The sequence below is a fragment of the Myotis yumanensis genome, unplaced genomic scaffold, assembly GCF_028538775.1.
Source record: "Myotis yumanensis isolate MYYU_CA2020_CCGP unplaced genomic scaffold, mMyoYum1.0.hap1 SCAF_1, whole genome shotgun sequence".
Lineage (NCBI taxonomy): Eukaryota > Metazoa > Chordata > Mammalia > Chiroptera > Vespertilionidae > Myotis > Myotis yumanensis.
The window spans coordinates 181,385,734-181,399,530 of NW_027223752.1; the positions used below are offsets into that span (position 1 = coordinate 181,385,734).

At 45.8% G+C, this 13,797-nt stretch overlaps 1 protein-coding gene across 10 annotated transcripts in view; it reads left to right on the forward strand.

Annotated features, from left to right (window-relative positions):
* The window catches only part of FAM13A (family with sequence similarity 13 member A), a 273,179-nt gene extending 261,991 nt beyond the window's left edge, over positions 1-11,188 (forward strand). For all 10 annotated transcript variants that reach the window (XM_070392801.1, XM_070392775.1, XM_070392768.1 and 7 more), the window contains 3 exons: positions 3,553-3,749; positions 4,338-4,439; positions 6,609-11,188. In XM_070392801.1, coding sequence (XP_070248902.1) covers positions 3,553-3,749; positions 4,338-4,439; positions 6,609-6,735 — 426 coding nt within the window. In that variant the 3' untranslated portion in view covers positions 6,736-11,188. The remainder of the gene's footprint in view (positions 1-3,552; positions 3,750-4,337; positions 4,440-6,608) is intronic.
* The last annotated feature ends 2,609 nt before the right edge of the window (positions 11,189-13,797 follow it).

The window sequence follows — 13,797 nt, forward strand, 5'->3', positions numbered from 1 at the left end:
GCGAAGTTCTGGTCAGGATCTCCAACCAAGTTCTGGTGCCATGTTCTCTCGCTAGGTTCTCCAGCTAGGTTCTCCAGGTTCTCCAACCAAGTTCTGTAGCCAGGTTCTGGTTCTCCAGCCAGGTTCAGTCACCAGGTTCTTTAGCCAGGTTCTATCCAGGTTCTTTTGCCATGTTCTGTCTAGGTTCTCCAGTGAAGTTCTGTAGCCAGGTTCTGTCCAGGATCTTTTGCCATGTTCTCTGGCTAGGTTCTGGTTAGGATCTGATCAGGAGCTGATGAGGATCTGATGAGGGGCTGATGAAGATCTGATGAGGATCTGATGAGGAGCTGATGAAGATCTGATGAGGATCTGATGATTATTGTCTTGTTACATCCGTATTTATACCAGCCGATTTTAATCCTGTCAATTTCTATTACAAAGGTTAGGGCGTTTCTTATCTCCATTCCAGGGAGTAAAGATTATGTAGCTTAACTACCCGCCTGGCACTTAATTAAGGGGTTGTATCCCCTCCCTAACCTCGGGGAAAGATCCCCACCTGGGGAAACAACCTTTCTCGGAGAGGTGACCTTGGTTAAAACACATGGAGCTAAAGGGAGCAAACATATTAAGAACAGTATGCTATATATGCCAGGTCCCTTGAAACAGCAAGGATGGACCGGCTCCCGGCAGTTACTAGATTAAAATGTGTTCTTTAACACTTCCAAAATATGACAGGTAATAATTGCTTCATTAAACAAATGAAAGGCATACCAATGACGCTCTTCTTAAAAAGAGGACATTCTTTCAGCTCTTATTGTTTATCTTGGTTAATTTTTTTCACAAGTATACTTTGGCCATGGCTCTTCTGCTGGGCCACATGCTGGTCAGAATTTCAGATAATTTTGCAATGATTGCAATGCTTTTGTAAATAGTGCTGTCTTTTAGTTAATTTTGTTCCAACTGGCCGGGCTTGTTAGCATGTATTTGGATTATACTAATTCTTGACAATTCTGAAACAATTTAGAATTTGGTTTGTGTACAGATAAGAAGATTGTATGTAAGTGTTGTTGTTTTTTAAACCATCCCTTGTTTTAAATGTTTCTGGGGGGAAACCAGTGTGTATGAAATAGAGCCAGCTCAAGTTCTGAGGCCCTAAATCTTCCAGCCCAGAAATCCTTGAAGTCATCTCGTCAGTTCTCCTACCCAACATAAAAATGTCCTCTAGAATTTGGCTGACAGAATGGAGATACTGACCCTAAGAAGAGATTCCTTCTCCAAGCTTGACAAGTTTACAGCAGTAGGGAGACTAAGCTCACTCATTACTGGGCTAAACATCAATAGTAACTAAAACTTACACTGTTTTATAATTATTTATAAAATACATATAATTTTAGAATATACCATAAGTTTAATAACTATAAAATCTTACAGTTAATGAATGTAATGAAAAGTTACATCCATAGTTACTATTGATGTATTACTTTCTACTTAAGAGGCCTGGCTGTGCCCTCTGGAACGACATGGAGCATGCACAGCACTTCTTTTGTGAGAGCACTTCCTGCAGTCAGTCACCTGCCCTGCCCACTCCCACCCACACTCTGTGAACATTTTCTCCAAATTTTTCTTACTGTTTCTCATATGATGTGGGTGCCAGACCTGCCGGCAGCCTAGTGGCTCTGCTCTATACACACATCAATCTGTCAGTATCCTTCTTAAAAACTGATACCCAGAGCTATACATCCTTCTAGATCTGGTTTAACCAGCAAGGCAGAGGGTGGAGGACTAGTCCGGATCTCCGTGGGGATGACCTCCATGGGCCCTTCGGCTCCACACGTCTGTGACTGCGTGTCTGTCACTGTATCATGAAGGTATTGTAGTTTTCCTATCGCAGAATGTCTCGACTTCAGCACTGGACACATTTGGGCCCAGATAAATCTTGGTTGTGGGGGGTTGTCCTCCACTCACTAGGTGCCAATAGTGCACTACAACCACGCCGTCCCCAGGGGTGACCACCATGAATGTCTCCAGGCATTTTCAAAGGTTCCCTAGTGGGCGAGATCAGCCCAATTGAGAAGCCCGGGTGGTGGCCTGTCTCTCGGTTGATTTACGCAATCCCCAGCTTCCTTCCCACGGATTGCTTATTGTCTGTGTGTCCAGCTTTCTCCCCAACCGAATTGCAGGACCTTGAATTTTTCCAGTTAGCTACTTTTGTACTTCTATTCCAACCTTACGAAATGGAGTATAGATTTTGTATTCCAACATACCGGATACCCCACCCGCCTTGCATTACCTACACGTTTTGTAAATAGCCTTTTGTGTCTTTATCCCGGTGACTGATAAATGTTGAGTAAGGCAGAGTCAGGTAAAGAGCCTACTACAGGCTTTTTCTCCAGAATCACGTCACCACTGTGTCATCACTCTCCACACTTTCACAACCAGCTCACCTCATTCTTTACTGAAATCCCATCAAATAAGGGGATTTCATGATTTGTTCATAAGGGGCCAGTGCTGATCACTGTCAATCCCTGTCTATCAGTTGCTCACAGATTATCTGTATATTGATTCCTGCTAACTGCTCCTGCCTCCTGAGGTAGATTTGCTGCTTTAACTGGAACAACTGATGTTGTGCTTCCTTTTGTTCATGGAGCTGTACTCCTAACCAATTGTTTCCTTTTTCTAGATGTTAGGATGTTTTCTCCTGGTCTGATTGAATATTGTACTTCTTTTAAAAATCTTTATTTCACTATGCTGTACACCTGAAACTAATACAAAATAATATTGAATGTAAACTAATTTTTTTAAAAAATTGTGTCTTTTTTTTCAGACTGTGATGTTATTTCTTACCTAGACTTAATATAGCTTTAAAATTGACACTAAGAAATGCTAATATGACTGTATTATTTTTCTAAGTGTATTATCATCAAGACAGGCAAAGAATATAATGCTTTTCTTAGAATCTTGGAGGCCGAAAAATACACTCATGATTCTTGGACATCCCTTGAAAGAACTTAGGAGGTTTATGATTCAAGTCATGGAAGATAAATGTTTTGATCTCAAAAGTTCCCTAAGGTTTTGTGTACCAGGCAACCACAAATATTTTATAATCTCAATCCTTAAATAGAAAGGCTATAGTGTTCTATTTCTAAGAACGTTCATCGCTTAATAAAAAATATGTCCTGAGATAAGCAAGCAATAGAATTCTGAAAACTGGTTGCCAGTGGTGGGTTTTGTCCTGTTTTATCTTAGAATCTTTAGATTAGTTTGGTTCCTTTGATTGAGGGTATAAAGTATGATGGTTGTTCCTTCCTACCTCAGCCTTAAAATGTTAAATGTGGTGTACACCAATTTTTATAGTTTTTTTTCCCTATTGAGTGGCTGTGTTTAGTTTGTGTTACCTACTGTGTACATATAGCTGTTCGATAATATGTACGTAAGGTACGTAGGTATTGCTAACGGTAGGTATAGAAGAAACCTTATGGTGTCGAGATAATTAAGATTGTTAAATGATACTTGTAATGAAAGCGTACCAGGAAAAGTAACCAGATTTTGGCTGGGGTTGCTGTGTGTCTCCAGGAAGAAGAGGAGGGTTCAGAAGAAGATAGCAACACCAAGCCAGACTTCACGGTCACTCTGAAAACCGAGTTCAGCGCCCATTGCTTTCTTGACCAATTTGAAGATGGCGCTGATGGGTTTATTTCCCCAATGGATGATAAAATGCCATCAAAGTGCAGCCAGGACTCCGGGCTTTCAAACCTGCATGCTGCTTCAATGTATGTCATTTTGGTGGTGGTGGTGGTAAAATATTTGGGGAAGATAACTTTCCTAAATATTATTTTAGTCTTTATACTTACATTGGCCGACAAAACACAAGTGACTCACTTGGGGTGCGTCTGTGTGACTAAAACAGTGACTTTTTATTTTTAATTTCGGGCTCCGTTTTTGTATATGCTTTATCCTGTGTTATTTGAGGGAGCATCTGAGCTCTTACTTATACAACCAGGCAGTCTCTATAAACGGCATTGTGTAGCTCTGTCCTCCACGGCTCATCATGCAGCACTCACTGAGCACAGATGTCATCTCTTTCTCTCAAAACAAAATATGACAGAGCATCTGGGGCTTTACAGGCCCAAAGAATTTACAAGTAGCAGGAGCCAGAGCTGTTGTCAGTGTTTCAGGGCATAGAAATCATGCATTTCCACTGACCCTCAGCTCCCTCAACAGTTTTTGCACATATGTGCTTCCCCCAGTGTCCACAACCCCCACCGAGTTGCACATTCATTGCATTTATGTCAATTTAGATTTAACTCGATTTTCTTCCCTTCCTCCCCTCTCCCCGCCCCCCCCCCCCCCCCCCTTAGGCCAGAACTCTTGGAACACCTTCAGGAAATGAGAGAAGAAAAGAAGAGGATTCGAAAGAAACTTCGCGAATTTGAGGACAATTTCTTCAGACAAAATGGAAGGTAGTGCATGTGTTCCCCTCCCCCATCCCCTGCACACGCATCCTTTTCCTTTCCTGGCAGGGCTGTGGGATGCCTCCCAGGCAGGGGCCCTCTGCATCCATCTCCCTGTAACCCAGTCCCAGCGTTTGTGCCCAGGGCCCCTTTCAAGGTCGACTGGGAGGCGATGAGGTTCGCATGGTCCTTAAGGGTGCTTCTTGGGGAGTGTCCAACACCCATGCAGACTGAACCAGCATTTATAAAACAAACCTGTCACATCACATCGTAATCTAAAACGAGCAGCTTGAAGCTACGTTTCCAGTCGACAGCACTGGCTTGTTTTTGTGTTTTGTCTGAAGAAACTAGAAGGAGAAATAGGGAACTGAGGACTTTAAATCTTGCTGGTTTTAAAGCACATTTTAAAAGTAACATTTGTATGAAAAATATACAAGAAGCAGTACACCCGCCTGACTGACAGGGTACTTTTCTCCAGCGAGTTTAAGGCCAATGGAATCCTTAGGTAACGCTGTGCTGAGCATCGTCTTCCCTTTGCAAGTGACTGCACACAGCATGTCTGGCTCGGGCCACAGCGGGAGGCAGGGGCAGTGCAGGGAATGGATTTGCGTCTCTTGCACTGGAGTTAAGTTTTATCATTTGGAATTGATTTTATTTTCATCCAATTATCTGAACAGTGTAGATAGAGTTTCTCATTAAGTCAGTCCCCTTTCGTACTTCTCAAAAGTGTTGGGAAATGGAAGGACCATAAAAACGAACCTTGGCATGTAGAATGTGTTGTTTTCTGGCTTATTTCAGTCACTGCATACACTTATGTTTAGGGTCTCTGATTTGGATTTGTCCTCTAATGACTTTCTCGAGATTTGTAAATTTTATACCTAAATATTTGCTTTTCTCCCTCCGTGTGTTGCAGGGTATTTAGAAAATATAGGTGAGCAGATAAAAGAAATCACCTCCGAAGTAATACTAATACCCAAAGACAAGCCAGGATTAATGTTCTGATGTGTGTCTTTCCAGTCTTCTTTCTAGGCACATTTTTGGTTTGTCTGTTTCCTTTTTTCCCCCCATATAATTATAGTCACATTATGTGCAGGTATCCTATACATGAGGCACTAACTATATATAATTGTATAAACTTCACAAGTAATCAGAAAGTATAATTGATGGGAACTCACAATCATTGTAGAAGGTTAGAACTCTAGGGGGCTTCCGACATCGTAAAACCTGGTTCTTCATTTTGTGTCTGAGGAGATCAAAGCCCCTAGGAGGGCCCGGCCAGGGCTCTGCCCACACCCTGTTCCTTCACTACCTTGTGCCAAGAAGCCATCTAGAATCCTTTCCCTGAACAAGGCAGGCCAGCAATAAATACGTTTATTTTTTGTTCATTGAACAACGTAAAAATAAGGTCCACGCTATTGCCTTCCCCATGTTCTTTAATAAAAAGAAAAGGAAGCCTGGTGTTTGAACGTCTGACATGTGCATTTCAAGGTGAAATGAGAAGCGGACGGCACCGCCCGGTGATGGGAGCCGTGGCTTTGCAGCGGGACTGGCTTCTCGGCCTGCGCTCAGCCCGTGTGCAGTGTGGGTGGCAGGCCCGCAGCTTCCGTCCTGAGGGTTATGTTACACCCCGGAGACAGAGCCACTCAGCACAGGGCCTGACCTGTGTAAACACGCTCTCCATGGATACTGTGCATGTAAGAGAATGCATGTAGAATTACTCGTGATCGGTAAGGGCTTAGTAGTAGTATATGACTCAGTTGTTGAATTCTAAGACTAATACTATAATAATTAGTTAAAAAACACATAAATTATGGATGTACCAATTGCTAACTAGAAATGTAATGGTTTATTAGGTGAAATATGTAAAAGTGAGAAAGCATTAAGTAGAAGTAAAGGATTTCAGTGTAGGGAGACTCTTAATGTGAATGCATACAGACCAGCAGCAGAAAGAGGACATTTCTCCATTTCTTAGTCCTTCGTGTCATCCTACAAAATGCCAGATCCTTGTCCTTTACTGCGTGTCTAAGCCCAGCTCCGGGCTTGACCCCCCGTGGCGCTTGGCTACACTGATGCTACAGGTTGATAAACTGCATGTTTCCGCTGATAACGCGCCTGCTGAACAGCATCATCCAGGAGACGGCCAATGATCCTCAGCCCCCTGTCATTTGTTTCCGTTAGAAATGTCCAGAAGGAAGACCGCACTCCTATGGCCGAAGAGTACAGCGAATATAAGCACATCAAGGCGAAACTAAGGCTCTTGGAGGTGCTCATCAGCAAGAGAGACGCTGATTCCAAGTCCATGTGAGGGGCAGCCCCGCTCGAGCAGAGGGGCTGGCGTGCGCGGAGACCCTGCCTCCCCCCGTGAAGAGCAGCTCTGCAGACACTGGAAGGCAGCCTCAGAGCTGGACCTGCAAAGCATGGAGCCCTTCTGCCTCCAGACCTTGGGAGCGGCTCGTTTCCATTGCTGGCCTTAGAAACCACCTGCTGGGAGGAGGCCGCGCTGGTCCTGACTTGGGAATCCCGTAAGGGAAAGTCAGGGTCCCTGCGTTCATGGCACTCGGACACTCGCGGGAGCCGTTCTGACACTAGCGGTGATGAATCACTACATGGAGGCACCTCACCCACAGAGAATGTGCACTCTGCTTCCATGGAGAGCAGAATGCAATCTAACTGGGATGAAACCCAGCTCAGGCCTTCCTGGAGCAAACTTGCTAGGCAGCTCCCTGTGCTCTCTGGACCCTGTAAATGGGGACCGTGCACTGGAGCCCTCTTTGCTGCCTCGGCCAATCCTGTGACCTGTCCACAGAGCGGCGCCTTCCCCACGCGTGTGAATTGTTTCTCGTCAGCTCTCAGGGCGATGGAAGCTGCGTCTGCCCAGAGAGGCAGCACAGACATCCCTGACCGTGTGCTTCGAGGCGTCCTCCGCTGCCCCGGAACCGTGATCCCTGCGGGCCTGGGTCACCGCAGAGGACAGAGGGAGGATAGCAGGAGCTACGCTGACGCCGATTTTTAAATCCGGTAACAGGGTGACGAGCCTAGAGAGGCCTTTCCTGAACATTGACTGCACTCAGCAGTTTTGGGATTTGAGCATCAGAGACGGAGTGAGGCCAGCATGTTGTATGGGGCTCCCTTGTGGGGCTCGGTTTCGTGTTGGCATTAGCCACATGGAAAGGGCCTTGTTTCATTCTTAGCCGAAGTGCATGAGGATCGTGAGAGAGAGTGAGAGCGAGAGCACCCGTGTTCTCAGCCCCCTGAGTACTTACCAGTTGTTTGTTGTTGTTTTTTAAGTAAACCTGCACTAAAATCCCCTCCCTCAGGGGTAAATGTAGCCCTTGGATCGCAGCCCAAGGCAGAATCTAAATCACACTATTTCAAGATCATGTATAAAGAGAACAAATGATGTGTAGCCGATTACGATTATAATTTTTTTCAAAGACTATGTCACAAAGCTGTCTATATTAGACATGATGGAGGGACCAGGGAATTTCAGACACCAAATCATTCATCTCTTCAGTGTGCTGACATCACCTCGTGATTTGTTGTTACTTTTTACGCTTTTCTGTCCGCACAAGAGAAAGTGGGTCCTGGTTCTGTCCGGCGTGCTTTTCTGTCCGCACAAGAGAAAGTGGGTTCTGGTTCTGTCTGTCCTGGGTCCGCCCTGGGCGCTGTGAGGCCAGGCAGGGGCCCGCACACAGCCGCAGCCGCTGGTTGCCCGGAGGGGGCGCTCCGGCAGCTCTGCCTTTTGAAGACAATGTTGCAGGTTGAACAGGACCACGGGACCCCCACCTCTGTGTTGTGCCATTTTGTGTGTGTGTGTTTAAAAAGAAAACATAAAACTCTATTGACCGTTTGTCAGTTTCAGAAAACGGGTTCTTGAGAAACTGGTCAGATTGGGTTTACAGCAGCATTTCCCTCTCCCTAAAGTGAGGGGGCAGCTCTGTGGACTGAAAACCGTTTGAGCTGAAAGTGGGTGAGAAAGAACGCCTCTAAGTTTGCTCGTAAGTATGTTTCTGTAGGAGCGTGAGCAATGTGTCCGAAGCGCCCTGGTCTCATCCACACACTTAAAGACGGTACCTAACCTTGTAAATGTAAAGGCAAATGAAAATATAGTTTGGTATTCTCTGCTCTACTGTTTACATTGCAGATTGCTATGATTTCAAGGAGTTATATTATAAATAAAATGACGCACTTTAGGATGTTTTCTATTTTTGAAATCAGAAAATGAATCATTCACATGACCAAAAATTGTATTTTTAAAAGAAATACATGCCTCGTCTGCCCCTTGTAAATAATTGTTCTCTTAAATAAGCTACGATGTAAATCACATTGTGACCAGCTGAGTGTTAAAGCACATCTGTTTAAGACTGTTGTTTTGAAAATACTAATGTGCAAAGGAATTTATAAAGAGGAAACGTTATATAAATGAGAAGTTTGTAAATGTTTCGAAATCTATTGTTTCTGCCAAAGGTAAGTTATGTAAAAGATTTATTCAGGAAACCCCATTCAAATTTGTATGATTCAATAAAAGACACCACCAAGTTACAGTAAAATAAATTGTGTAGGGAATGTCGTGTTTTCCTTTGAAAATTCTAGTCGTCTATATCCTTTGTGGAATGACACCCAGAATTAGGGGGGGGGGGGAGACCTATTCACACCAGATCCTATCTGAAGACCCGTTAGTAGGTTCCGACTGCCAGTAATGCTGAGGCGAAAATTGTTTCCACAGCAACCAGTTCTGCAGCCCAGGGTCTCAAGGCCCTGGAGGCAGCATCTTAATTGGCTTCACTCCGGGCTATGTTTTTCCTTTGCTCTCCTGGGAATGTGTGTGCTCACTACGATGTGCCCACAAAACAAATGTCAAGGGCTACTTATTCACAGTGAGTAAATAAGCATGAATAAACTTGATTGTGCGGTTGTAAGAATCAGAGATAGAAGAGGCTTGTAATTTCCACAAGCATTTGCTTTTACTGGGCTTAGTCTGAAGTAAACACTGAAATAGATGTTTACGGGAAGTGCGGTATCATGACTGCGTTTCATCTTCGAATCGTTTAGTTCCGATTGCACTTGTCAGTCATGTGTGTGCGAGGTTTAGTCTGAAGGGCCTGCTTAGGCGTTTTCGAGACAGCCGACGTCTTCTTGAGCTGGTAGAAGAAAGCCAGCCCGGTCTGTGATCTCCGATTCAGGGGAAATTTCCATGAAATCAAATCAGATTAGATTTCTTCCCTTCGGTTAGCAGGTGGCACTCAGGATCAGTGTGGCCCGGGCAGGGACCAGCAGCGTCCCAGCTCTCTGTAACCTGGGTGTGGTTTTTGCTTTGCCTCACTCTGTGCCACACGGCCCAGTGCAGAGAGACTGTGGCAGGTGTGTCTGCAATATTAAGTTTTTTTTTATCAGAATCAAAGGGTGGCCCTGGTGCCAATTACTTTGGTTCTTTCTGGGGCTGCCTAGTTCTCAGTAGACAGAATTGGGCCCAATAGGTAGAACTGATCACAGATTTACAAGGAAAATCCAGTTTTAAAGTTTGTTGCTTAATTTTTTAGTGCTTCTTAATCTGATAATGAAGATGCCATTTTTCGTCAGGGTTACGCCTTCCTACTTTTGATGCCATATAAATACCTGAGTGCCGTAAACTCTGAACTGCTCTGTGAGAAGGTTGTAGTCTAAATTACATTTGCCGCCGAAACCGGTTTGGCTCAGTGGATAGAGCTTTGGCCTGCGGACCGAAGGGTCCCAGGTTCGATTCCGGTCAAGGGCATGTACCTGGGTTGCAGGCACATCCCCAGTGGGAGATGTGCAGGAGGCAGCTGATCGATGTTTCTCTCTCATCGATGTTTCTAACTATCTATCTCCCTTCCTCTCTGTAAAAAATCAATAAAATATATTAAAAAAATAAAATAAAATAAATTCCATTTGCCTCCAATAGGGTCTCCCTGACACTCTGCCTCCTGGGTCCTCCCCATCCCCCTCCCCACTCCATTCTTCCCAGGTGGGAGTGGTGGCTTCCACACCAAGATCGACAGGCACTTCCTTCCTGTTCTTTTTCAGGATCCCTTTGGCTAAGTCAACAGGGAGGGGCAAAGCTGAACTAACATGTTGAGGCAGTGTTTCCTCTGAAGCCCAGGTATTTCCCGAAACCCAGAACATGCTTCCCTTCCCTGCCAGCCTTGTTCCCCCACTTGCCCCTCACATGTACTGAAGAGTGTATTTGTCCAGTTGTGCGTCCTGGCCCTTCTTCACGGGGCGGCCACGCGGCCCGCTCCGAATGGGAGTGCTGTCCCTGCCTGCCCCGTGTCACCCGTCACTTTCCCAAGTGGAGGCTGTGCCCTGCGGACACCCGCGTTCTTCCCCACGGTCCCGCACAGCAGGTGTGTGTGGGCAGACCGAGACCGCAAAGGTTTTCACAGACGGGGATGCAAAGTGAACTCTGTACACCCACAACTTGGTGTTGCCATGAAGCCGCAGTTAGGTCTCCAGAGAATCTCATTTTGCCTGGAACCCGGCCAGTCGCGGTCATGTGCGCGGCTCGGGACGCCGTTTTGGCAGATCCAGTTCTCCCTCTGAAAGCGCCTCCCCAGTCACGAAAATCTCCAAGAGCCGATACAATGTTCGTAATGAAATGGGCCCGGAACAATGTAAGCAGAACGCATTAGAAATTGAAATTGTCCTTTTTAAAAAACGTAAGCTGGATGAAAATGTTCTGTACGCTTTTGTACACGACTGTATTTTGTATGAACTGAAATAAAATATTTTGAACTGTGCACGCTCTGACATTTTTGACAGCCTCGGGGACGTGGCGCATGGCCTGCCTGTGGGGTCTGGCCTGTTCCTTCGGGGAGGAGTCGAGCTGCTCCCGTGAGCTCCTCAGAAACCCCCGAGGAGTCTTTGTTTTTCTGTCTCCTGCGAGGGCACCAAACAGTGAGGCCGACTGGGTACAGGCTGGGCATACCTGTAGCCGTAGGGAAGGAAATGGGCGTGTGCCATCTGCTCAGCTGCCTTTAAAAGAATTCATGGGCCCTGGCCGGTTTGGCTCAGTGGATAGAGTGTCAGCCTGCGAAGGGTCCCCAGTTTGATTCCAGTCAAGGGCTTATGCCTGGGTTGTGGGCTCAATTCCCAGTCGGGGACGTGCAGGAGGCAGCGGATCGATGATTCTGTCTCATCGATGTTTCTCTCTCTCCCTCTCCCTTCCTCTCTGAAATCAATAAAAATATATTTGGAAAAAAATTTCATGGAAGGGGCTGAAGAGGTGCAGAAACAGAGGCAGTTGGGGGGGGGGGAGTGTAAGTACATTTGCACAGTCTATTGTTTGTTTTTCAAATCCTTATTATTGAAAGTATTGTATGCGTCCCCCTCCTTTCCCCGTTGACCCCCTTCTAGCCCACCCCCCCACCCCAGGCCTTCAGCACCCTGTTGTCTGTGTCCATGGTTATGCACATATGCAGGCAAGTGCTTTGTGCATAGTCTGTTAACCATCAGGGGCGAATCATTAGCCATTGACTGCTCTGGAGCTATGAGGCCACCAGACCACTCGCTCGGGAGAAAAGGCACGTTTCAGTTGTGAGGCGTGAGCACGTCATCCACCCTTTGTGTCACCTGTCACAGGCCAGGGCTCCCTCGAGAGAGCCTCGAGCAGCCGAAGCTCCGGGCCCGCCTGACCACTGAGGCCCGGCGCCTCCGTGGCGGTCAGGCCTGCAGGTGTTCCTTTAACTGCACATGTTGCATATGCTGTTTCTGACGAAAGTAAATGTTATATGTTTTGAAAGGGTTGGACTGAGGACGGTGTTCTAACTGCCACCAGGATTCACACTGATACCTGACTTCGGAGTACAGAGACTCTGGGGTGCTCATGATGGCACAACTTAAGGCCGTCCTGCCAAATCTGAGAAATTTCACTCTTGAAAATACTGGGTCCAAAGTAATGAAATGTAGGCAGAAGTGGCAGCCACCATTTCACGACCCTCCATTTTCATAGATCGTCTTCGATACTGCTCCTGTGGGTCCTCACAGGCTCCCATAGCCCAGGACAAAGCCGGGGATCCCCCGAAGCCCCCAGCACATGTTTTGCCGCTAATCCTAATAGTCTGTGACTGTGGACTCCCTGAGTGGGAGTTTCAGAGCGGGGACCCGCGCATGTGGGGGAAGAGGCAGTGCCTTTCATTACTTTCAAGGGGCTCATGATAACCACTTCTAATGGATGCTGAATCTTGTCAGACAAAATATATCAGTTATCCCTAAGCGGGGTCAGCTTAACAAGGCTATATATGCATGGTAGAATTTCATATTCAGCAAAAGCCAGAAGCCAAAATTCCCCAATGCATTTTTAGAATCCTGGTTGGCAGGCCGAGAAATGGGGTTTGGCGGGAGCCAGGGTTGTTGACAGCTTGGTTCTCACGTTTCTTTGCCAGCAACAAGGCTGATATCCTGGGGTGGCACCATGTTGTGCGGCACCTGCCATGGGCCACGCAGCCCAAAGTGAAACCCTCAGTGAAACCCCCAGAACTGAGTCTCTGACCATTCAGCCCTCTGTGTCTCAGTGGGGCCCATGTGTATCATTCCATCTGACTATGCATTTTGAAAATCAAAATATTTTGTGTTTACATTTTCATTTAATTTCTCAAAAGCCATTCAACACCACTGCGTGCTCCCTGGTAAGACATTCTGATAGTTTGGTAATTGCTACTTTTTAAAAAAAAATTTAAATTACTAGACAAGATTAGACAAAGGGAGGGAGGGAAGGGAGAGAGTGAAGGATATATTCCTCTCTGGTAGCAAATAGCAGTGAATGGCTAGGGGCCTTATGGTACAGTGGCCCTTGGGGCTGGGCAGCTCACAGGCTTCCAGGACCTCACTCCCAGTAGACAGTGCAGACTGAATCCTGGGTATTTGTGGGAATGAGCTTCTCCAACCAATTCACAATCCTAAATTACCAGAAGCCCACACAGCACCAACAGAGGCCAAATACTGGTGATGCTTAAGGTCCAGGCTGCACTCAGATGGCTAAGTTCTACGACCTGTGTACCTTACTTCCTCTCTCTGAACTCTCCATTTATCTGAAAAATGGAAGCAATCATAGTACCTACCTTCTGGGGTTATTACTTGGATGAACATAAAGTGAGCACAGAATAAATCAATAAATGATGGTAGTCAGTTAGCATCAGCTTCCAGACAAAGATTCTTTCTATACCCAAGTCCAACAAGACATGTGGAATGACTGCAGAAAAGGAAGTTTTCCCTCACCATCACCTTTCAGTTCTTTGTGTAAGTCAGAATGCACCTCCAACATTTTAAGTAAAGGGTGTCCCAAAATTCACGCAAGAAGTAATTTTGATAGAAAACACAGGTTTATAATTAAAAATTGTAAATTTTTTAT